This window comes from Maniola hyperantus, chromosome 6 (genome assembly GCF_902806685.2).
Source record: "Maniola hyperantus chromosome 6, iAphHyp1.2, whole genome shotgun sequence".
NCBI classification, from domain to species: domain Eukaryota; kingdom Metazoa; phylum Arthropoda; class Insecta; order Lepidoptera; family Nymphalidae; genus Maniola; species Maniola hyperantus.
In genome coordinates, this window is record NC_048541.1 from 10,470,688 (window position 1) to 10,496,283 (window position 25,596).

General features: G+C 34.8%; 4 protein-coding genes across 4 annotated transcripts; 2 read left to right on the forward strand and 2 right to left on the reverse strand.

Annotated features, from left to right (window-relative positions):
- Positions 1–468: 468 nt before the first annotated feature.
- Positions 469–2,545, reverse strand: LOC117983205 (RWD domain-containing protein 2B). Its single transcript, XM_034969687.2, has one exon. The coding sequence runs from the start codon at positions 2,344–2,346 to the stop codon at positions 1,471–1,473; it is 876 nt and encodes a 291-aa protein (XP_034825578.1). The 5' UTR covers positions 2,347–2,545; the 3' UTR covers positions 469–1,470.
- Positions 2,546–4,085: 1,540 nt separating this feature from the next.
- Positions 4,086–7,861, forward strand: Nup50 (nuclear pore complex protein Nup50). The gene is made up of 2 exons (XM_034969514.2): positions 4,086–4,487; positions 5,779–7,861. Exons 1-2 carry the CDS (start codon positions 4,320–4,322, stop codon positions 7,504–7,506), a joined length of 1,896 nt encoding a protein of 631 aa, XP_034825405.1. The 5' UTR covers positions 4,086–4,319; the 3' UTR covers positions 7,507–7,861.
- A 2,361-nt stretch (positions 7,862–10,222) lies between these two features.
- Positions 10,223–12,716, reverse strand: mip130 (Myb-interacting protein 130). Its single transcript, XM_034969515.2, has 2 exons — positions 12,610–12,716; positions 10,223–12,279 (listed from the first exon to the last, which is right to left on the reverse strand). The coding sequence occupies exons 1-2, from the start codon at positions 12,626–12,628 to the stop codon at positions 10,556–10,558; spliced, it is 1,743 nt and encodes a 580-aa protein (XP_034825406.1). The 5' UTR covers positions 12,629–12,716; the 3' UTR covers positions 10,223–10,555.
- Positions 12,717–15,935: 3,219 nt separating this feature from the next.
- Positions 15,936–18,321, forward strand: rtv (QVR superfamily protein rtv). The gene is made up of 3 exons (XM_034969528.2): positions 15,936–16,139; positions 16,658–16,834; positions 17,757–18,321. The coding sequence occupies exons 1-3, from the start codon at positions 16,076–16,078 to the stop codon at positions 17,966–17,968; spliced, it is 453 nt and encodes a 150-aa protein (XP_034825419.1). The 5' UTR covers positions 15,936–16,075; the 3' UTR covers positions 17,969–18,321.
- The last annotated feature ends 7,275 nt before the right edge of the window (positions 18,322–25,596 follow it).

Here is a 25,596-nt window from a genome sequence, read left to right on the forward strand (position 1 = left end):
AGGGGGGGCGCTGTTGGAGAACAATGGAACAAAGGCTTAGAATAAATAGAACAAAGGAAAAGGCTTGGACACTTGACGGCGTTAGTTCCAATTTTCGCCACGCGCCGAACCATAGATTATCTACTATCGCCGAACGAACCTATGACCTTGTCGCACTGTACAAGGTTGAAGTAATCTACGTTTTAAGAGACCACAGACAAACAACCAATCATTTCTTCAGTACCTATAGTAGCAAATTCCGAACAAGTCGAAGAAATAGTAGATTACATACCAGGCCTGAAATAAAGCGATTACTGGCAGAGTATTATTGGAAGGCCGAGACGAAACCGAGGACTTCACAAGTGACTTTGAAAGGACTAGGCGCAAGCCGAGTCCTTTAAAACAAAACGAGGTTGATAATCGCTAATTTCGGCCGAGAATCGTATAGTACTTTTCTTCCAATTGCGAGGAATCAATAAAAAATTAATAGAAGAAACAAAGTTTTAATTCATATGAAGATGTATATTGTTATGTATGTGTACCAGTAAAAAAAAACTCAAATTGGCCGAATAACAATTTGCAAAATTAATAAAGGATCATCTTCAAATCCAATATAGGAAAACTTTTTAGTCAAAATGTAGGTACTAGTTTGTATGAAAAGTCGCCCAAAAGAACCAGGAATTCATAAGAATGAAGAAGACACAGTGACTGTTGTTCTACGAGTCACAGTCAGTCCGCCCTCATATGGAACGCGTGTACTGTCGCTATGCCCACTAGCAGCTTGTGTCGTGTAAGGTAAATTGATATGCATGATATTTTCAGGATTTATCGAGATGCAAAATGATGAAAAAAAGAATGAAAAAATCATTACCTACAAAATTTTAATAAAAAATAAAAAAGTTTATTAAGATAAATAAAATAAAGAGTAAAAAATCATTACAAAAGATACAAAAAAGAGTAAAAAATCAATTAAAAAAATTAATAGTTACCAAAAAATATGTATTAGAAAGATTGAAAAAACAATAATAATAAAAAATATATAAAAAGGATATAATACCTAATTCAATAAATAAAAAGTATTAAAAAAATTACTTAAAAATAGATAAAAGAAATTAAAATTAAAATAATATAGTTATATACAATACATATATACGATTTTATTAATATAAGTCAGAATATTAATAATATCGTGTACCTAGTTACCTAAAAATACTCAATTTATTTTAGTCTACACCATAAAGAACCTCGTCATCAGTATGAAACTGTCCAGCAAGCAATTTCCATTACAGTCAACAGTCAACAGGAAATTGTTGGCGTGCGGCCAGTAAAGACCCGATAGCAGTCCTCTGTAGTGAAAACCTTTCTTCGGTAAAGTAGCAAATTACGAGCAAGTGGAAGAAATGTACTATTACATACTTAGGTAGGTAAGTACTAGGAAAGTAGGCACATACCTACTTATTTTACATAAAACAAATCATTAATTGTCAGTGGTCAAGTGCTATTGCATAGCCCAAAAAAATCGTTAAATGCTCGAGTCAGACCAAATTGTTCCATATATTTTGAAAATTCACTCATATCAGCATGATTACTGCGTTTTGATGAGGGATTTTGAAAATGTATTTCTTCAAAATTCTTAAATCTTTGCTCTTCTATTTTAACTGATAAGTCGAATATTTCTGTTTTCCTTAATGTAATTTTCTTCCAACTCATAGATTTAATGATTTTCCACCATTCATTGCAATCATCTTCAATACCCTCTACACAGATTATTCCTGGTTTTCCAGGCAAGCAGAATCCTGTCAATTTATACTCTCTTGCCATTTTAGTAATTTCTTCCCTCTTCCTTTTGTTATAAATATGATGTGAAAAGATCCACAATCTTGCAAATTTTTCTTCACGTGTCGTGTCTTTATCAGTAGTAACTGTGCTTGAATTTGGTTGTATTATTGTTGTATTGTATTTTTCAAGGTTTTCTTGAATCCATGATATAGCAGTGTACAGACATGGCTCTCCAAAGTGATTATCTTTTAAGTAAATAGACAAATCTGTGTTCAAAGCTGTTTCCTGCTGTCTGTTTAATTGATTACACCTTACATAAATATCAGGTTCCTCTTCTGGGTAAAAACTAGGTAAATTTATTGACACTTCCAATTTTAAACCGTCTTTAAAAAGATTTAAAGTAAAATCCAAATGATTAGGTTTAAATAATGTCTCATGATTTACAAAGTGTTTCATATCCCTGAGAACATTATCAGTAAAACATAATTCCTCTTTATTAGGATACATACACGTTATTAACTCTATTTCACTCAATTGTTGTGTGAAACAATCACTTAACTTAGATCTTAAACTTTCTTCTAGTTCCATGTTAAAATCTGGTGATTGCAGTAGCTCACAGCTGTTGCCTGTTATTGTTTATTTAATATTTAATTAGGTGTATAGTTGTAATCACAGAGTACTTTGGTTGTAATTTTCATGTAATACACCGAATGTAATAGAAGCATAGCATGTAAATTGTAATGCCGGCTCCGCACAGTCGGCCAACACTCCAACTCAGGTATACATATTAATCTATGCTCCAACTGTTCATCGAACCTTCCACATGTGGAGGAGAGATAGTTCGTACCTACCTACCTACATGTTTGGCGATGTTGGCGCGTGATCGCTCCGAATTGTGGTAAATCGTGTCCAGATCAAAGGAGTTGGCCAAGGTGTTGCCAATGCGAGGATCTGTGCCTGTCCATCATCCACAGAATCTGTGGATGATGGACACGGGACGGTCCGTGGCTCACAGTGTGGTCCTCGGGTTGGTTGGCGTGCTGTGGTTCCGGCATGCCTCTGGCGGTGTTTGGGGACACGTAGTGCCCCAGTGGTGGGTCTGCTGTGGCGGACACTGCGGACATCCGCTGGCGGAGTAACGAGGCGTTGCTGGTCCCTTGTGCTCCGTCGTTAGCGGTGGGGTGGAACTTTGTGAGGTTTTTAGTCCGACATAACCACTGTGCACCCCCGTGGCCGGTGGTATCCATGATGAATTTTCCTCACGAGAGGGGGAAAAAAGGTGCTGCCAATGCAAATTTTTAGGCGGCCGTGTACGTTAGGTAAAAAAGCCGTGTTTATAGGGAAAGAGATCAACGGTCGGCCGTGTCACTTCCCAAAAAAAGGAAAAGTTTTTCAACATTAGCCGAATGGCACTGTTTTAAAGTTGCATGCATTAATTAAATTTTTGCCAATCTTCTCTATTATGTTTGGGGATGGAGATATGTGTAGAGTCGGTTTTGATCGTGTCCACACTATTGACGTTTGTTGGTTGTTGGAGCGTTGGCCGACTGTCTGGAGCCGGCATAATGTAATACTTAGCCATAGGCCAAAGTGTCACTACGTAGGCCACACGTAAGCTTGTGCTTAGGCTAAAGACCACAGAGTACTTTTTAGTTGGCTCACCCCGTAGATTGAATGAAAAAGCTAGATTAAAGTACTGTGTAACCGCGTATGAGATAGCGATAGCACGACGTAACGATGAAAAACACGACAATAATTGTTACTATGTTTAGTAGTCAGTATTTGTATTAACCGATCAACAATATTTGTACCTATTAAACGTTTCTTATGTGAAAACAAGTAAATAACTAATGAGAAATACAATGACGCCACGAATTCTCAAAGTTTGTTTTGCAACTAAAGTTGTAGGTATTCCTTGTATGTATTCTTGAAAAAAATCGGTTACACGATTAGGGACAAAAAATAGGTTACCTGCGTTTCTGATTTTTTTTTTTTTTTTGTTTATTTGAAAGTAATCAACAGCGTAAATACATAATTATTATTTAAATTTAAATCTAGGTATAACAGAAGGCCAAAAGAGATTACTTAAAATTATAATTAAACTATCACAGTAGTAACTTTATCTGTGCTCTCTTTTTAGTGTAAATGAGAAAGTAAATGTTCTTTTATCTAGCTTTATTACTCTATCTACGGCTCACCCACAGGGCTCACATGGGGCTCACTTTTGGCTTCACCAAAGAGCATAGATTAATCTCAAGAGGATATAATCACTTTCACTACGCCCGTACCTAGTATCCCTATTAATCTGTGACTACGCCGGACAAAGAGTATATCTAATCACTACGTTTTACGCCGAATACCTCTTTTTATGCGGTTTTGATTTGATACCTATAAACTTATTTTTTGGTTAAATTTAATGTAGAAATTGATCCTTGTTTCAGGGAAATTACTTGATTACCTACATTTCCATACGTTCTTATCGTATTCGCATTTTAGTGTCGTATTATAAGTGCTGAAAAATAATGTACTGAGACCCCGGAAGAGCCTCTTTTTTGCTAACAATGTCTGCAAAAAGACAAGCAACGACTCAACTGGGGCCTGATAATTGGGATCAAGAAGAGGCAGCAGAAACGGAGGAAGATGGTGATTCTAAAATGGCTCCAAAAGAAGTTCTTGAGAAACGTGTAATACGAACCGCAAAAAGGCGGACACTAGCTTCGGGTGATGCGGTATGTACCTACCTAATTTATTTAGTTAATTATAATGTAAATAATTTATTAGATCCCAATAAGTATGTTATTTACCCAGCGCATACATAGGGCATATTCAATAGTAGACGACTAGACTAATGCTTGACTAAATGGCCTGGATTCGCGAGTCTGGGGTTCGATCCTGGGCACGCATCTCTAACTTGAAGCTATATACGTTTAAGTATCACTTGCTTTAAAGGAAAGGTGAAGGAAAACATTGTGAGGAAATCTGCATGCCTGCGAGTTCTCCATTATATTCTCAAAGATATATATTATGAAATCTGCCAATCAGCACTGAGTCAGCGTGGCAGCTATGGCCTAAAGCGCTTTATTCACCATCCATCTTGCTGTATGTCCCGCCAAGGCCATGCACGATGCAAAAAGACCGTGAATAGGCTTGCTGTACATCGATAATTATTATTAATTGTTGTTATTAATAGCGCGGACGTACAGCAGAGTCGTCCTGCGTCGTGCATGCTTGATGGTGAATGGACTTGCTATACAGCAGATTTTACCATTTAGAGGTTGTTTTGTAACGTGAGTGCTCTCTCTCTCGTTTAAATACTGATTTATTCTGATCACGCTTGATGCGTGCACGATGGTCTGTGTGCTACATCCAGTACCGCTGCCTTGAGCTGACGTACAGGCGGGATGGATGGTGAATAAGACGTTTAAGCCCTTCTCATACTGAGCAGAGACCAGTTCTCAGTAGTGGGCTGTCGATGGGTTGATGATGATGGGACTAGTAGGTATATACAAGGAATAGGCATTATAGGAAACAGACTGAAAGAAATAATATATTAAGTACTTACCTAATAGACAGAATTATAACCCAGGGTTGACAAACATTATAAACTGTGGATGTGCATTTAGATTTTTTTAAATTGAAGAATGGGAAATCTTTGATTTTCTAGGACCAAAAGTGGTCTATATTTTAAAATTTCATCAAAGTTGGATAAACAGTGAAAGTGGACTGTGAAATTCTATCAGGCAGACTGACACACTATTGCATTTATGATATTAAGTTTGGATGTTATGTAAGTAGGTATAAGTCCCGCCAATTGCTAATGCGCGTGGCCACCATTTTAGTGACGTCAGCACTAGACTGAAGTTTCAAGCTGATGGTATATTTTTATTTAAAAATACGTCAATATGACGTCATTTCGATGTTAATGAGACATTTGCGGAACTTACCTATACATATTTTCTTAGTCATAAAAATCACAATAAAGTCTATTGAAGTACAATTTGTTGTTTTCTTGTGTTACAGGCACAAAAACCAGTCTTCAGTGGATTTAGTGGATTCAACAAAACACAAAAACCATCCTTTGATTTCCTAGCTAATTTAACAAATGGAAGCAAATCTAATAATGAATCTTCAACTCTCAAAAGTGACACAGCATCAGTTTCATCCAGTTCTATGATCACTAAGCCAGCAACTAGTCCTAGTAGTGGAATCTTCAGTTTGTCAGGAACAACAACGCCCATTACAAAATCAGCTTTTAGTCAACCAACATCAGAATCCACAATATTTGGTGGAACTGGATCCACCACTGCTTTTACACAATCTGTATTTAGCTCTTCAAAGCCAGATTCAACAGTAAATGATAGTCCATTTAAAGGACAGTCTTCAGTTCAAAGTTCCACACCCTTTACTAACTTTACCATGAAATTAAATGCAACTTCAGAAAAACCAGTCTCTCAAGTCTCTTCCACCTTGTTTGGAGTGCCCTCTGCAAATGTTAATAATAACAACTCCCCATTTTCAACTAAAACTAATAATCAAACCGGATTTAAAACAACTGTTACTAGTTCACCACAGTCTACTGAAGTTAATAAAGCAGTGAAACAGTCGGTTGTTAAAGATGAAAAAGAGTTAGTTTATTACAATAATCTGAAGGGTTTAAATGAGTCTGTATCAGCATGGATTAAAAAACATGTTGAAGAGACACCTTTGTGTATTTTAACTCCAATATTTAGAGATTATGAAAAACACCTAAAAAATATCCAGGATGAATATGAAAAAAGTAAAGAGCCTTCGTCTAAAAATATGTCAGATACAAAAGATGATAATAAAATAGCTAAAAGTCCAGCTACATCTGGAAAAATCTTAGGCTCCACGCTATTTTCTAATAGCCCTGCAGCCAATAATTCTGTATTCTCATTAAGTCCAAGCTCAACAATAGACAAAACATCCAACTTTACCTTCGGAATTAATACACCTACTACTACAGCTGCTAATAATTTTGCAACTATTGCAACACCCAGCACAGGTTTTTCTTTTGGGATAAAACCATCAAGTACTAATACTTCCTCATTTGTTGTTAACACAACCACAAGTGCTAATAATGGTAGTGCTACATCTGCTAATAATTTTGCAACTGCTACAACACAGAGCACTGGTTTTTCGTTTGGGATAAAACCATCAAATGCCACTTCTCCATTTGCTACCAGCACAACCACAAGTGCTAATAATGGTACTCCCAGCACTTCTCCATTTTCTACTAACACAACAAGTGCTAACAACAGTAGTACTCCATTCTCATTTGGTATTGGAAAACCATTTGCTTTTAATTCCAACATCAAGAAAAGTGATGAACCTTCCAATGAAGGTGAGGATAATGAAGATGAGCCTCCTAAAGTGGAATACAAACCAATTGCAGAAGATAATAGTATATATGACAAAAAGTGCAAGGTGTTTGTGAAGAAAGATGGCAACTTCATCGATAAGGGTGTTGGCACACTTTACATTAAGAAAATAGAGGAGACTGGCAAGCATCAGTTGTTAGTTAGAGCAAACACATCTTTGGGCAATGTTTTAATCAATATGATATTGAGTTCATCATTACCTACTCAGCGTATGGGTAAAAATAATGTTATGATGGTCTGCATGCCTACTCCAGATTCAAAGCCCCCACCAACATCTATTCTTCTAAGAGTGAAGACTTCAGAAGATGCTGATGAGCTACTTGATACTCTGAATAAATACAAAGCATAATTTATTGACACAGTATGCTAATAATTGATAATAAGTTGATTTATAAGAAGTGGAAGACATTTTAGGCTACCTTCAGTGTTGGGTTGCTTTTAGGTCCTAGATGTACAAAATTGTTCTTATTGTAAATCATCGATTTAATATTTTGCAAATCCATTCCAACTAATCAATTTATGATTATTGTTATGATTAATGGCAATTAAGAACAATTTTGTGTATAATTACAAAGCAAAAAATGAATGTTTATGTAACTCTTGTGTTGACTAAATGTTACAAAAATAATTACATTCCTGTATAATGTATATTATGATGTTATTTATATACAACACTGATATACTATGACGTCTGCTCACTCATTCATTATTGTTTTATTTTATCCTAAATCAATTTCCTCTGCAGTTTTGGGATCAGCAGAGTAATTCGCTAACTCAGTGTTCAACACTGAATGATAGTCACCAAGCTCATTTGACATTCATTGGCTCATTCTATGTACATTGCTACTTTCATTGAGTGATATCAAAATAATTTTTCGTAGAAAACCTTCAGTGGATTAAAAATGTCAAAATGAGCTTGGTGGCTGCTATCATTGTGTTAGACCACAGACAGTGTTAGCGAATCACCCTGCAGGTGTAAAATACACTGGTTCACAATCAATATACTTATAACTAGCTGATCCCCGCGGCTTCGCCCGCGTAGATTTAGGTTTTTAAAGATCCCGTATAGCCTATGTCACTCAGGAATAATGTAGCTTTCTACTGGTGAAAGAATTTTTAAAATCGGTTCAGTAGTTCTAAAGATTACCCCCTACAAACAAACTTAACGACATTGGGGCCGATTCTCTTGTACACAATCTCTAAACTAAACTAAATTAACAGGTCTAAATTTAGTGCCATCCTTTTCCCCAAGCAACATTATGAAAGGGATAGCATTAGATTTAGACATGCCATTTTAGTTTAGTTTAGAGATTGTGTACAATGGAATTAGCCACAATACCTCTTTATATAATATAACGGGCCGTGCAGCAGAAATCGTAATATTTTAATTTCGCCATAACTTCAAAACCAAACGTCCAATTTTAATCATTCAAAGACCAAATATTATCTCCATAAACTGTTCTTAGTGATGAAATCATTTATTTTGATAAGGATTAATAGCATGAGTAAAATAAACGCGTTTAAATGTAGTCCAAAAAAAATTCAAGATTTTTAAATAAAAAAATGGTTGCTGTGCCTCACTCGACATAGATGGGTATAGTGTGTCGCGGACTTTTTTGTAGATATTTATAAGATCTACAATTAATTAGAACATTTTATGGTTCTATCTTTTATAGTTTAGGCAGCGTACGCAAAATAAGTAACTTTTCTGGTTGATTTTTTACACCTTGTGTCCGAAAAAACCCAAATATCTTACGGAACCCTATTTTTTTCCAAAATAAAATATAGCCTATGTTACTCGTGGATAATGTAGCTTTCGAATGGTGAAAGAATTTTTAAAATCGGTCCAGTAGTTTTTGAGCCTATTCAGTACAAACAAACAAACAAACAAACAAACAAAGTTTTCCTCTTTATAATATTAGTGTAGATGTAGACAACGGGCCGTGCAGCAGAAATCGTAATATTTTAATTTCGCCATAACTTCAAAACCAAACGTCCAATTTTAATCATTCAAAGACCAAATATTATCTCCATAAACTGTTCTTAGTGATGAAATAATTTATTTTGATAAGGATTAATAGCATGAGTAAAATAAACGCGTTTAAATGTAGTCCAAAAAAAATTCAAGATTTTTAAATAAAAAAATGGTTGCTGTGCCTCACTCGACATAGATGGGTATAGTGTGTCGCGGACTTTTTTGTAGATATTTATAAGATCTACAATTAATTAGAACATTTTATGGTTCTATCTTTTATAGTTTAGGCAGCGTACGCAAAATAAGTAACTTTTCTGGTTGATTTTTTACACCTTGTGTCCGAAAAACCCAAATATCTTACGGAACCCTATTTTTTTCCAAAATAAAATATAGCCTATGTTACTCGTGGATAATGTAGCTTTCGAATGGTGAAAGAATTTTTAAAATCGATCCAGTAGTTTTTGAGCCTATTCAGTACAAACAAACAAACAAACAAACAAAGTTTTCCTCTTTATAATATTAGTGTAGATAAAACTGTAACAGGTCAAATTCTGTACATTGAAGATATTTTGAAATTTTTTTTTCGAGGGCACTATAATTATCCTATAAGTTATTGGTCTGTGCTCTATAATCGATACTGAACCCAAAACTGTAATTTTTTTCATTTTTGTCTGTCTGTCTGTCTATCTGTCTATCTGTCTGTCTGTCTGTATCACGGCCGCGCATCACGCTGAAACTACAGAATGGATTCCAATGAAACTTGGTACGATTTGAGGTCATACTATGAGGAAGAATATAGGATACTTTTTATCCCGAAATTCAGCATGGTTCCCGTAGGAGAGGTGACGAAAGTTAAAATGTATACTGAGTTGTAGTTCATTAACGCGTAGTCCGATTTCATTCATTCTTTTTTTTGTTAGGTATTGTAGGTACCAAGCAACGACAACAATCCCGAAAAATCAAAGAGTTCCCACGGGATTTTAAAAAACGTAAATCCACGCGGACGAAGTCGCAGGAATCAGCTAGTGAAAAATAAAATGATAGAAATTCGTCGTGTTAATAATAATTTCTAAAGGGAAAAAAATAATAATAAATTTTATAATTACATTTAATTGTTTCATCCAAGTGCACTACTCCACTAAAACTATTTCATATTATTATAGATAGGCCTATCTACAGTTGAATAAAGTATTGTATCAATATTTCTTGCTTCACACAAATACAATATTGTATAGTACCTACTTTATATACATAAAATCTTTTATTTTTAGGAAGAATATAAAAATGCATAAAATTTAACCAAAATAAAATAGTCTACTTAACATAAAACAATGTATCTGTAATATATTTTAAATTCATTTATATTCAATTGGGTATACTATCAATTATTTCAAAGCACTAATGAAAATGAATAACATATTATTTAATGTAGTCCGCCTGGTAGAATTGTGCCAGGTGCATAACTATTAGATGTAAATTGACCTAAGCCCATCTGAATTCTTTGCATATGAGGCTCCACGTGATTTTGAAACAGTTTTTGATATGGAGCTTCTAATTTAATTTTGATTTCATCCATAGTACCTTTCAAAACACTCAACTCATAGGCATTCTGATTAGAGTCTGAAAGATTCCTGACTTGTAACATTAAAGCGGTAAGATCTGTTATAAGATCTACAGTGTTTGTGTCTGAAATTGTTCCATTATTATTTTTTTCTACAAGTAAAGCTGCTTCTTCACGACATTTCTCTCTGAGATGTGAAGGCGCTAACATGGCTGCTAAACTTGGACCTGGGGCTATTTTCTGGCAATGTGACTGTATGTCATTGATGTATACATTCAAATCTGAATTCATTCTTTCAAGATCTATAACAACTGCAGCATATTTCCTTTCAAAATCTTCAGGCATTCTCTGACCAAATGATTTTCTTTTCTCAGCTTCGCAATTGTATTCTTTTAGTCTGTTAATTTTGATTCTCTTTGCTTGTAATATTTTTGTAAACTTGACTATCAAGTCCAATAAAGGAAACGGGTAACTACCTACATTTGAATCAAGGTGTTTTGATAAATCACTGCATCCAATCATAGGGTCGCCTTGGCTATGTTTATTTGACATATTACATGGTTGGTGCAGATTATAAATTTCCTGCATTATATAGCGTGGCCTAAATTTTTGTTCAATACTCGATAGACAAATTGTGTCTGGTGGCTCATTTGACAAAACTTCATAATCTGGAACAGAATGTGTTCCCAATTTTGGCCTTTCAAATGTTATCCTGTATGTATTGTTAGAAGTGTCAACAGCATCAATACAGCCTGTAAACAAACCATCTTGTGGCTTGCGTAATCTTGCTGTTACCTTACTTCCTACGACCAACTGCATTGGTATTTCATTCGGCAAATCTTTAACAGACATATCTGAAGATTTTCTTTGTTGGATATATCTTATTAATTTTCTTTTTCTGTCTAACTCTTTGCGCTCTTCAGCAAAAAATGCTTGAGAACACCGTCGAGGTTTACCCATCATTCTCCGGATTTTAGCCCATTGAACTTGTGTTAACTTTTTAGTATTCAACAGAGGAAATGTTTCTTTGAGGCAAATCATGAAGTCATTTTCACCATCAAACAATGTTTTATCAATATTGCTGTAAAAATATTCAAAGCAGACCCACTTATGCGCTTTAGGCAACTTCAAAAGATTCCTCAACCTCATTCCAATGCGCTGACCACTCTTACGATCTGGTGATTGGTTTTCACTTTTATCTTCAGTCCTAACATTATTTCTAGGAGTTTTCGTTGGGGACTTCTGTTTTTTTGCACTAGAGTGTTTACTAGGAGTCTTCACTGCCAATATTTTTGGTGTTCGCTTAGGTGATTGTCTCGGTGGAGAGGTGTTAATAAAATCGTCAACAAATATAAATCTGTTTTTCTTCCTGATCCTAGCGGGCATCCCTCTAGCATTAAGTTTTTGTACTGGTTCACTTGGCGTAGGTTTTGGCGGTAATTTGGTTCCGACTCTGTGGAGACCCAATGCTGCAGCAAGACCGAATGCAGGCGGACTTTCTTCCTCTTCAGGCAAATCAGTGTCCATTGGTTCATCTTTGATTCTATATTGAAATTTAGTTGCGCCTCTTTCATCACTTTGAGAACCTGCAATAGAAATAATCTTTAAAAAAACGAGTTATATTTTGAAGTGACAAAATTCAATTATTTGACTATATTTCACGAAAAGTTAGACATTTAGCAAGTGGTTTCTTACAAACATAAATAATTTATTGGAAAATAAGTGTCAAATCTGCTACAAATTTGAATTTTTTCTAATTTTAAACATTCATGTACATTTTGAGTTCGACAGTAGACGTTACACTACGTCTTAAAACAAGAGTTTAGTTTGAATTTTTATAAAAAGAATATTAATTACGTGACTTATTTAGACAAATTACAAGCCTCTAAAATTATTAAAAATTTAAACAAACTTACTTTCCCATTTATCCGCCATATTGATGTTGTAAATTTGATTCAATTTGAAGATTGAGAGCGCCAAGTTTGCCAAAAGACAATGTTAGTCTATAACTCTTTTACACTATAGAGCCATTGATAACACTCATACTCTATGGTTTAGTTCCACTATAAAAAAGCTAGAAGCCACAGTCATAAAGTTAGTTTAAAAAAAAGTAGGTTCAACACTAAAAAGAGAGCACAGATAAAGTTACTAATGTGATAAACAGAGACGCAGCTAACCTATTTTTTGTCCCTTATCGTGTAACTGGTTTTTTTCAAGAATACATACAACTTACATACAAGGCATGCAACTTTAGTTGCGAAACAAACTTTGAGAATTCGTGGCGTGATTGTATTTCTCATGAGTTATTTACTTGTTTTCACATAAAAAACGTTTAATACAAATATTGTTGGTCGGTTAATACAAATATTGACTACTAAACAATGACGTAATAATTGTTGTGTTATTCATCGTTACGTCGTGCTATCACTATCTCATACGCGGTTACACAGTACTTAAATCTACCTATTATTCTATCTACGTAAGACCGGCAATCACAAATATACACAGACATGTCCAGATATGCAACTAGCGTGGCCCCCTCAGTCCCTCTCGCTTAAGCAGAGGTACTTACTTGTGAAATGTAATTCCGTCTATTTTACGTTCGCTTCGGCTATTGTAGCCTAGTATACTGCAACCCACTATTGCACAATAACTTCAAAAACAAAAAACAACACAACGAATCAATTACCTATTTATTTACAATACTTAAGTCAACATAACCTCACTTCACGTTGTTAACGTTGTTTGCTAAAATCTCACGTACAAATACATTTTGGCAAACAAAATAAAGTAGCCACGGCGAAAAGAACAAAACATAATCATTTTGTCACGTTCTAATAAGAGCTTAAATGCATTTAGCTATCTCGCTCTAACAGTAAGTGTCACGATAGGGCGAATAAGGGCACAATACTTCTAAAGGTATTTATTCTGAGCCGGCAATACACGTGAGGTTTTTTTCTTCCATGTTACCTGAAGGCACGGCGATACACGTTCGATTCTTGCGTCAGTTTTTTTCTGAACTCAGTCGTTCCCGAATCTCGAGCTGTCGTCCCGTGTGCTTGTGTACGGAGCAAAAAGAAAAGATGCGTGTTACTGTTACTTATTGTATAACTAGTCGTGTTGACGCCAAAATTACTGAGACATCCTGAAAAGTTTTTCATTTTTAGGGTTCCGTACCTGGAGGGTGCCTAAAAAATTAGATTGTGCTCAGAATCAAAGGTACTGATTCGGAGCACAACCTAATTTTAGAGTATTCGCATCCTCTTCTTACTAATGTAATATGAAAAGGATAAAATCGGTTACACGATAAGGGACAAAAAATAAGTTAGCTGCGTCTCTGTTTATCAAATTAGTAACTTTATCTGTGCTCTCTTTTTAGTGTGAATGAGAAAGCAAACGTTCCTTTGTCTAGATTTTTTACTCAGTCTACGTGTGCTCCGGTAGGAGTACCTACCACCTATTATACCTATTGTCAATGACATTCTAATAAGCATGCACATCGTGGCATACAACACAAGAGCCCAAACATGGCACACGTTTCTAAATTCACCCTATTTAGCTTCAACTGCTCCATTTATACATTCCCGCTAACATTCAAGTCCTGTAAACTAACCTCAGTGATTAAGCCGCAATGTAAATCGATTAAGCACTCGAAGCTGAATAAGGTGATTTTAGAAGCAAACTTGAACAAAAAATGGAATGGAGTAGTGTAGCACTATTAGTTTTTGTTATTTCTTTGAGAGATTTTTCGTTTTTGTAAATATGAAACTATTATACTATATCTATACTATATAACTATTATACTATATCTGCTCGTGCTGATTCACTGACTGACTGACTGACTGACTGACTGACTCATTTGATCACCTCTTCTGTAATATTTTGTATGCTTTTTTACCGATGGTTTCGTATAGAGGACAAAAAATGATTCGGAGAAAAAATATGGATAAAGCTGATGATTGAGGATTTCGGTGAGAAGCACGGCCAGGGTATTGAAGATAGGTGGGGGGTGCTCGAACAAATGTCACTCAGAACTTCATCCAATTGACAGGGAGCTGAAAAATAAAACCAAAATGGCGGATTCAATATGGCGGCCATACAAATTTCGCCGGTGTCTATCTCGAAGATTATAAAAGATGGAAGAGTGGTTTCCTAGCAAAAAATGATCAGGACGCGAAATTCAACTTGATGAGCAGAAAAATTGCGGTCCGCTTGCGGGCCGCGAACTCACGCGCCCTACTAGTTATATGTATATGGTTTTGCGTGGGATGATTTATATTTTTTTATTCACTACAAGCTAGCCCTAGATTGCAATCACACCTGGTGGAAAGTGATGATACAGTCTAGGATAGTAGCGGGCTAACTTGTAGTGGTGGGGTAAAATCCACACCCGTTATAGATGTTTCTATATGGCATCGTACCGGAACGTTAAATCGCTTGGCGGTAGAGTGGTAAGTAGCCACGGCCAAAGGCCTCCCACCAGCCGACCTAAACCAATTAAGAAAATCTCAATCGGCCCAGCCGGGAATCGAACCCGGGACCCTCGTCATACAAATCCACCACGCTACCACTGCGCACCGGAGGTCGTCAAAAGATAATAAAATAAATGGGATACAAAAAAAAGCTACTCCACAGTTTTGTTTTTCCGACATTCGTGACGCGCCCTTCCATCTGTCTCTTTCCGATGTGCGTGAGAGAAAGGAATGGGAACATTGTAAATAATTTTAGATATTTCTAGTGTTTTCAATGGTTTTACTAAGTATTTTTCACTTTTTCGCATGTTATCTTACGTAAATAAAATTAACTTACCGGTGGTAAGTCACACCATCTCTTTTCTGCGTCGTTAACGTATTATTTCGGCACTTTTTGATCGCGCATTTAGGCATCTTGACAGCTTTGCAGTCAACATGCGACTAATGAAGAAAGTGTGCTTACACCGAGTATAAGCACACTTACTTGGTCCCTTGTTATGCACGCCAGTGCGATGTCCTTGCTTATTAGAATGTCATTGCCTATTGTAGTAACGCCGCGCTATAATAATGAATATAGATAGGTACCTACTCATACTGTTCTGTGACTGTGTACCATAGTGATCTGTGACTGTGTGTCAGACAGATGGTCAAGCGTGGTACTGTCAACCAGTCAACCACAGAGTACTTTGCAGTCAACTATTGGTCTGTGCAGTCAACTGTGGTCAACTGTCAGGTGTCAATTCAATGTTGTGTCATTGTTGACACACCATTGTTGACGTGCTGTTGTGAATAATTGTGGTGCTGTTGGTATTGGTGATTTGAGATTTTAAATCAAAATGAAAAGTTTAAAATAATTTTGAGTGTTCATTGAGAGTTTGTTTTATCTATTGAATTAAAGTGAAGCTCCATAATGAATTATCAACCGCTTTTTCTATGTATATTAGTGGGAGTGATCGTAGTTAAGGAAGCAAGCTGTAAGTTTCACTGTTCTTTTCTATGACACGGATATGTTTTTCAAGGTAAAGTGAGAGTTAGCGACTACGCGAATAATTTTTATTTTTTTAATGAAAATATTACATTAAAACTAAAAGCAGCCTAACTAAGCCAACCTATCTAATTACTATACAAATCGTGCCCGCGTGGAATAGTGCCAAGAATACTGGCTGCATTTTATTATTTTATTACTGGAATGTCCCATACGCTTCTCTCGCTTTACATAGCAAGTACATAGCAAGTGTTTATTAATTATTATATCAGCTGTCTTGGGCACACACTGGGCACATGACTTTCACACCACACTTATATTTTTGTGCCTCATTATTATTATTTTATTAAAGTTTTGTTTACATGACGGATCAAATTTGGTATTTAATAATCCACGGTGATAATCCATAAGTATAATGAAAATTTGAATAACACTAGGCAAGTTTTAAATATTAGATGCTATACATTTTGAGTTTCTAAATTATGCAAAATTAATGCTATTTTCTAGGCCTTCATAAGCGCTGCATGAAATGTAGGTCGAGAGGTGAATTAGGTACCTGCGGAGATCCTTTTCCATTCAACGTAACAGATGCTGATGCAGAAGCCGGGATCCATGTGGTGGCATGTCCATCCGGTTGGTGTGGAAAGATGATCGAAGGAACAACTGGTGCCTTTAGGACTGATGGTAAATCACATTTACATTATAAATGCGAAAGTTTGTAAGTGTGTGTGTATGTTTTTTACTGTTTCAAGCAAAAACTACTTGACTGATTTGACTGTTTGGAATGGAGATAAATTTTTCCTTGGATTAAACACAATAGGCTACTTTTGATCCTGTACAATCAAGGGTTCCAGCAGGATTTTGATACATTTATCAACGCAGGCGAAGTTGCGTGCATCATCTAGTAATTCATAAAATAACTAGTGCTTTTGGGTCTGTGAAATTAAGGGTCAGCCTGTATCTTAAGTTAAACTCAAATGATTTAGATCAAACTTAGTGCAGTAGGCAAATCTAGCGTTATATTTTATGCTTGTAAGCACAGATGTCCTGTTTGAATTGGTCCTATAGTTTTTATGTGATGTACAATTAATGTAACCTGTCAAACAGTAGCTGTATGATTTAATGTAACTTTAAAGAGAATTATAATATGCAATATGCTAAACTACACTGTTTGCCTTCTCTCCATAGCTTGGAGAACATGACATTGCCGTAAGTAGTGGCATAGATTACAGAAGAAATCAAGAGAGTGTAGTAACTTATTTGATCAAATCCAGTTAAATAACTATCCATATTATTATAAATGTAAAAATGTACTTGTTGGTTTGTCCATTAATCATGTTGCAATGGATCAATATTATTTTTTACGTGGTTATACTAGCTTTAAAGACCGGGACAGTTAGTAGTGATATAGGGTACTTTTTATCCTGGATAATCAAATAGTTCAAACAGAATTTTTCAAAAACGAAATCCATGCAAATGAAGTTGGAATCAGCTAGTTCTTTAAGCAAACTCTTTTAAAGGTTTCAAAAATTGCAAGAAAGAAGATGACTTTGAATTATTCACATTGACTTTGATTTATTACAGTACAAACATTTTTTCTTTGCAGACTATGGTGCGGCAACACAAAGGATGTGTCTGCAGAGATCGCCAAGTGATGATGAAGAGAGGTGCGCCTACACAATGTGGAATCACAGAAAAGTTTATATGTGCTTCTGTAATGGTGATCTATGCAATTCTGCCTACAAGATCTCTGCACCTCCAATTATGTTAGCTACTATATTAGTTGTTGTATATAATTATCTTCAATTTAGCTTATGAATGTTGTTAGGTAACTCGAATTAATTGGATAAATGATCTGTACATACATTCCATAATTGTGATATTTGGCCACTGACTTAATATGGGTGGGTATTAGCAAGACTATCAATTCTTAAGAAAAGTTCATTACAATAATTTTCAAAATTAGTTCATTAGTCTCTGACCTAACTGTAACCATACATACATATTTTATAATTTTTATGATAGTGTTTTTACCTATACACTTCAAGGAGATTCCTAAATGATTTTATACAAATATCAAAAATGTGTTAAGTGGAGATTAAACTAATTTAAGCCCAAGACTATAATTTTTTGTGATTTAATTAATGTAATACATTACAATCATACACACACTGTTGTAATTTTATTTTATTATTGTATATACCTACATTTATTCTGACTCTATTCTGTTAAAATAGTTTAATTATAATTTTAAGTAATCTCTTTTGGCCTTCTGTTATACCTAGATTTAAATTTAAATAATAATTATGTATTTACGCTGTTGATTACTTTCAAATAAACAAAATAAAAAATAAAATAAAAAATGAAATAAATACTCCACTTAAATTTTTGTATTTGTTTTGAACAACTCAGTATAAGTCAAACACTTTTCATTTAAATTCTATCATCTATTTATTTCGTTTTTAAGAACTCGAAATACATAGCCATATCATGAAAAAGAAGTTAAAAGTCATTTTCTTTATATTATCTACTATGTTTAATTAATTATCAATTATAACAATGAGGTCTATTAAGATAATAATCTTAATAATAATTGATAATTAATTAAACATAGTTGATAATAATATAAAGTTTAAATTGTTTAAAATACTGGTTTTTTCTAATGACATGATATTGTGATAAGTTATTATCTAAGGCTTATCATTTACAGTCCATTATATTATTATTATACTATATATAGCTCAATTACCACTCACTCACTGATTGACATAATTGTTCTCCTAGAAAGAGACAGAAAATGATATAATAATGTATGGGAGATATGTTCAGAAGTGGGATTCGAGTAGGGAAAAATTATGACATTTCAGAAAAACAAGATGGCGGCCGACTTGACTTTTGTAACTTTTTTGTTTTCCAACCGATTTCGTTACAACTTGCAACAATTGAAGATATTAGTAAACGATTTTTAGGAAATGTAAAAAAAATTGGAAAAACAAGATGGCGGCCGAGATATTCAAAAAATTTCCTCCTGTAAAATTTTGTATGAAACTTTTTTTTTTCACTTAAGGTTTCATATACAAGACAAAGATTCCTTTAGGGCAACATATGGAGGGAGCTGATGATTGAGGATTTCGGAGACGGGTGAAGGGCACGCTCAAGGTATTGAAGATAGGTGGGAGGTGCTCGACCAAATGTCATTCGAAACCTCATCCAATTGCCAAAAATTTGAATTTTTTTTTAAAATTCCGAAAAAAAGATGGCCGCCATACAAATTTCATCGGCGTCCATCTCGGAGGGTATGAAAGATGGAAGAGTGGTTTCTTGGCAAAAGATGATCAGGATCTGAAGGTCTATTTGATGACTTGAAAAAAAATTCAAAATGGCGGAATTTATTTTTTCCGCCGACTCACTCATTGACATAATTGTTCTCCTAGAAAGAGACAGAAAATGATATAATAATGTATGGGAGATATGTTCAGGAGTGGGATTCGAGTAGGGAAAAATTATGACATTTCAGAAAAACAAGATGGCGGCCGACCTGACTTTTGTAACTTTTTTGTTTTCCAACCGATTTTGTTACAACTTGCAACAATTGAAGATATTAGTAAACAATTTTTAGAAAAAGTGAAAAAAATTGGAAAAACAAGATGGCGGCCGAGATTTTCAAAAAATTTCCTCCTGTAAAATTTTGTATGAAACTTTTTTTTTTCAATCACGGTTTTATATAGAAGACAAAGATTCCTTTAGGGCAACATATGGAGGGAGCTGATGATTGAGGATTTCAGAGACGGGTGAAGGGCACGCTCGAGGTATCGAAGATAGGTGGGAGGTGCTCGACCAAATGTCATTCGAAACCTCATCCAATTGCCAAAAATTTGAATTTTTTTTTAAAATTCCGAAAAAAAGATGGCCGCCATACAAATTTCATCGGCGTCCATCTCGGAGGGTATGAAAGATGGAAGAGTGGTTTCTTGGCAAAAGATGATCAGGATCTGAAGGTCTATTTGATGACTTGAAAAAAAATTCAAAATGGCGGAATTTATTTTTTCCGCCGACTCACTCATTGACATAATTGTTCTCCTAGAAAGAGACAGAAAATGATATAATAATGTATGGGAGATATGTTCAGGAGTGGGATTCGAGTAGGGAAAAATTATGACATTTCAGAAAAACAAGATGGCGGCCGACCTGACGGTTGTAACTTTTTTGTTTTCCAACCGATTTTGTTACAACTTGCAACAATTGAAGATATTAGCAAACGATTTTTAGAAAAAGTGTAAAAAATTGTAAAAACAAGATGGCGGCCGAGATTTTCAAAAAATTTCCTCCTGTAAAATTTTGTATGAAACTTTTTTTTTTCACTTGTGGTTTCATATAGAAGACAAAGATTCCTTTAGGGCAACATATGGAGGGAGCTGATGATTGAGGATTTCGGAGACGGGTGAAGGGCACGCTTGAGGTATCGAAGATAGGTGGGAGGTGCTCGACCAAATGTCATTCGAAACCTCATCCAATTGCCAAAAATTTGAATTTTTTTTTAAAATTCCGAAAAAAAGATGGCCGCCATACAAATTTCATCGGCGTCCATCTCGGAGGGTATGACAGATGGAAGAGTGGTTTCTTGGCAAGAGATGATCAGGGTCCGAAGGTCTACTCGATGGATGGAAAAAAAAATCAAAATGGCGGATTTTTTTTTTTTTCATACAAAAATTTTTATTATTCAAAATGGCGATTATAGACCTCGAGAGCTGCTTTAGCAGCTCGAGCAGCGAGCAAAATACTAGTTATACTATATATAGCTCAATTACCACTGACTGACTCATTGACATAATTGTTCTCCTAGAAAGAGATAGAAAATGATATAATAATGTATGGGAGATATGTTCAGAAGTGGGATTTGAGTAGGGAAAAATTATGACATTTCAGAAAAACAAGATGGCGGCCGACCTGACTTTTGTAACTTTTTTGTTTTCCAACCGATTTTGTTACAACTTGCAACAATTGAAGATATTAGTAAACAATTTTTAGAAAAAGTGAAAAAAATTGGAAAAACAAGATGGCGGCCGAGATTTTCAAAAAATTTCCTCCTGTAAAATTTTGTATGAAACTTTTTTTTTTCAATCACGGTTTTATATAGAAGACAAAGATTCCTTTAGGGCAACATATGGAGGGAGCTGATGATTGAGGATTTCAGAGACGGGTGAAGGGCACGCTCGAGGTATCGAAGATAGGTGGGAGGTGCTCGACCAAATGTCATTCGAAACCTCATCCAATTGCCAAAAATTTGAATTTTTTTTTAAAATTCCGAAAAAAAGATGGCCGCCATACAAATTTCATCGGCGTCCATCTCGGAGGGTATGAAAGATGGAAGAGTGGTTTCTTGGCAAAAGATGATCAGGATCTGAAGGTCTATTTGATGACTTGAAAAAAAATTCAAAATGGCGGAATTTATTTTTTCCGCCGACTCACTCATTGACATAATTGTTCTCCTAGAAAGAGACAGAAAATGATATAATAATGTATGGGAGATATGTTCAGGAGTGGGATTCGAGTAGGGAAAAATTATGACATTTCAGAAAAACAAGATGGCGGCCGACCTGACGGTTGTAACTTTTTTGTTTTCCAACCGATTTTGTTACAACTTGCAACAATTGAAGATATTAGCAAACGATTTTTAGAAAAAGTGTAAAAAATTGTAAAAACAAGATGGCGGCCGAGATTTTCAAAAAATTTCCTCCTGTAAAATTTTGTATGAAACTTTTTTTTTTCACTTGTGGTTTCATATAGAAGACAAAGATTCCTTTAGGGCAACATATGGAGGGAGCTGATGATTGAGGATTTCGGAGACGGGTGAAGGGCACGCTTGAGGTATCGAAGATAGGTGGGAGGTGCTCGACCAAATGTCATTCGAAACCTCATCCAATTGCCAAAAATTTGAATTTTTTTTTAAAATTCCGAAAAAAAGATGGCCGCCATACAAATTTCATCGGCGTCCATCTCGGAGGGTATGAAAGATGGAAGAGTGGTTTCTTGGCAAGAGATGATCAGGATCCCAAGGTCTACTCGATGGGTGAAAAAAAATTCAAAATGGCGGAATTTATTTTTTCATACAAAATTTAAAACTTTTTTTAAATTGTTCAAAATGGCCATTATAGACCTCGAGAGCTGCTTTAGCAGCTCGAGCAGCGAGCAAAATACAATATCTAAAAAAACTTGCAGTTATTTTAGATATTAGCAAACGATTTTTAGAAAAAGTGAAAAAAATTGGAAAAACAAGATGGCGGCCGAGATTTTCAAAAAATTTCCCCTTGTAAAATTTTGTATGAAACTTTTTTTTTTCACTAATACTTTCGTACAGAAGACAAAGATTCCTTTAGGGCAACACATGGAGGAAGCTGATGATTGAGGATTTCGGAGACGGGTGAAGGGCACGCTCGAGGTATCGAAGATAGGTGGGAGGTGCTCGACCAAATGTCATTCGAAACCTCATCCAATTGCCAAAAATTTTAAAAAAATTTCAAAATTGTGGAAAAAAGATGGCCGCCATACAAATTTCGTTGGCGTCCATCTCGGAGGGTATGAAAGATGGAAGAGTGGTTTCTTGGCAAGAGATGATCAGGATCCGAAGGTCTACTCGATGGATTGAAAAAAAATTCAAAATGGCGGATTTTTTTTTTTCATACAAAATTTAAAACTTTTTTTATTTATTCAAAATGGCGATTATAGACCTCGAGAGCTGCTTTAGCAGCTCGAGCAGCGAGCAAAATACTAGTTATTGTATATTATAGAATTAGTTAAGTTTATTAGTACCGTTATATTTTGTCCGTCCTATTATTGTGATCTAATAGACTAACTTTTTAGTAAGTTTTTTTTTAATAATATTGGTTTTATAAACATATATTTTATTGTGTTGAATCTGGATACTAGATAGTTACTACCAGAGGTACAGAATAGCCCATAGATCTGAATTTACGCATTCTAATTTAAATTATGATATAAGTATGGATGGCCAGACCTCCTAAACAATTGTGTTCAATTCAATATAGGTATTGCACTTATTTTAAAGTGTAGGTTGTACATACTTAAATAAGTGCTGTTGTGCTCTTCAATAGGGATGATAACTACTAGTTAAATCAGCGACTTTGTCAAACGTCAAAACGTTCACATAGTAAGGGAGCTGGTATGAAATTCACAGATGTGACGTCACACACGTTTCACGTAATTTGATGAGATAATTTAAAATGGTTAACAAACTCAAAACTAACAGCGGGTGTGGATTTTACGAATTTTGGATGACCCTCTAATTAGTAAATCCTAAGAAATAATTTATTTTTGACATCGTCGTTCATCATCTCAACAGTATCGAAAGATATTCCAAATCCAAAATGACTTGTCTTGTAGTATTCATACTTATAACTATATACTTACAAATATTTTCTCAGATTCTGCAGAAGCTGGCACTAATGACATCCGAATTCAGTCATAATTTTCTAGATCCGTTTTTTCTCGGTTTGGATCAGACTTCTGCATTTGACTGTGAACTGGCAACTGGACCTATCTCAACTATGACAATTTTACAGGATGAAGGATGAACTCGTTCCCCTCAGCTAAATAGGTAGTGATTGTGTAAATGGCAAATGGCAAATGGCATCAAAAAATGTTCTAAGAAAAAAAGGGCACTACTATGGCAATACAGGAAAAAACGAAATGAAAATAATAAAAATAAATTGAAAGGGTACTCGACTCGGCTGAATAAAATCATAAAATTAACACAAAAAGCCCAGAATTCGTATGCCGTCAACTGTGCTACTAACAAATCGAAAGCTACATGGAACATTATTAAGTCTAACTACAAAATCAATGAACCTAGAGAAGAGATACAGCGAATAGTAGTCGGTAGTAATATCATTGACGATCCTTTAGAGATAGCTAATTCTTTTAATAATTTCTTTATTGACCAAACTGCTACTGATGGCATACAAATAACAAATACATCACTTACCAAAGTAATTAACTGTAACAGTTATAAATCATTATTTTTAATTCCTACTACGCCATTTGAAGTCGATAAAACTATCAAATCGCTTAAAAACACAAACAGCACCGGATATGATGAATTATCTACAAAAGTCTTGAAATATGTATCACAAATAGTTTCACCGGTATTGAGTTTCGTCATTAATCTATGTATTTTTGAAGGCGTTTTCCCTGATAAACTTAAAACAGTAATTGTAAAACCCCTCTTTAAAAAACTTAATAGGGAATCTATGAGTAATTATAGACCTATAGCTCTCGTCCCCGTTCTGTCTAAAATTTTTGAAAAGATTATTTATAAGTCATTAAATAATTATTTTGAGAAAAATAATTTTTTTGCAGATGAACAAATTGGATTTCGTAAAAATAAAAGCATAAATATGGCAGTTTATAAATTTCTTAACACTGTTATGCATAATCTAAACAGTAAAATTCCAGTTTGTGCTTTATTTATGGATTTAACCAAAGCATTCGACTTCGTTGACCATGACATATTATTAAATAAACTTAATGCCTATGGTGTAAGAGGAAATGTATTGGACCTTATAAAATCATATTTGACTAATAGAAAACAAATAACTCAGATTTCTGCAGTCTGCTGGAAAAATAAAAAGCAAATTAATTACCATTCACAGTCGAGAGTAATTCAGCGCGGCGTACCTCAAGGCAGTATCTTGGGTCCTTTACTATTTATCATCTATATCAATGATCTACCGAAACATGTGACTCACCATAACATGGTATTATTTGCGGATGATAGTACTGTGATATTTGCAAACAAAAACATAGACGACCTTAAAAGTAATATTAACTTAACCATAGACAAAATCATAAATTGGCTGGATTGTAACAAACTTAAAATTAACTTAGATAAAACCAACATCATGACTTTTAGACTAAGAGAGAAAATGTCGCGTGCTTTGGATATAAATTATAAGGGCAAACCTATCAACGAAGTAAATGTAACGAAATTTTTAGGACTGAATATTAATTGTAATCTAAATTGGAAAGAGCATATAACTCATATTTGCACTAAGTTGAGCCAATTCTCCTATGCGCTTTATATGTTGGGTAAAACGGTTGATGTTTCGACACTATTAACGGTTTACCATGGATATGTCGCCTCACTGTTGAGATATTGCATTATATTCTGGGGTAATTCTACAGAAAAAGAGGCTGAATTCAAAGCGCAAAAGAAATGTTTAAGGGCAATATTTAGATTAAAAATGACGGACAGTTGTAAACCCTATTTTAAGAAATATAATATTTTGACCATGCCATGTATATATATTTATGAGACTATCATTTTTATTAAACAAAACTTGAATTTATATGAAAACTTCAATAGTAAAAGGCATGTGCTTAAACTGCGGCACCCTCCTAGTAGAACCGCTCATTTCTCCAAAAGTTTT

What these genes read in the sequence shown, in the direction of transcription:
- LOC117983205 (XM_034969687.2), bottom strand. Translation starts at nt 2,346, where the DNA reads ATGGAACTAGAAGAAAGTTTAAGATCTAAGTTAAGTGATTGTTTCACA.
- Nup50 (XM_034969514.2), top strand. Translation starts at nt 4,320, where the DNA reads ATGTCTGCAAAAAGACAAGCAACGACTCAACTGGGGCCTGATAATTGG. An exon ending in CACTAGCTTCGGGTGATGCG is followed by an intron (nt 4,488 to 5,778) that starts GTATGTACCTAC and finishes CTTGTGTTACAG; the next exon opens with GCACAAAAACCAGTCTTCAG.
- rtv (XM_034969528.2), top strand. Translation starts at nt 16,076, where the DNA reads ATGAATTATCAACCGCTTTTTCTATGTATATTAGTGGGAGTGATCGTA. An exon ending in CGTAGTTAAGGAAGCAAGCT is followed by an intron (nt 16,140 to 16,657) that starts GTAAGTTTCACT and finishes GCTATTTTCTAG; the next exon opens with GCCTTCATAAGCGCTGCATG. An exon ending in TGGTGCCTTTAGGACTGATG is followed by an intron (nt 16,835 to 17,756) that starts GTAAATCACATT and finishes TTTTCTTTGCAG; the next exon opens with ACTATGGTGCGGCAACACAA.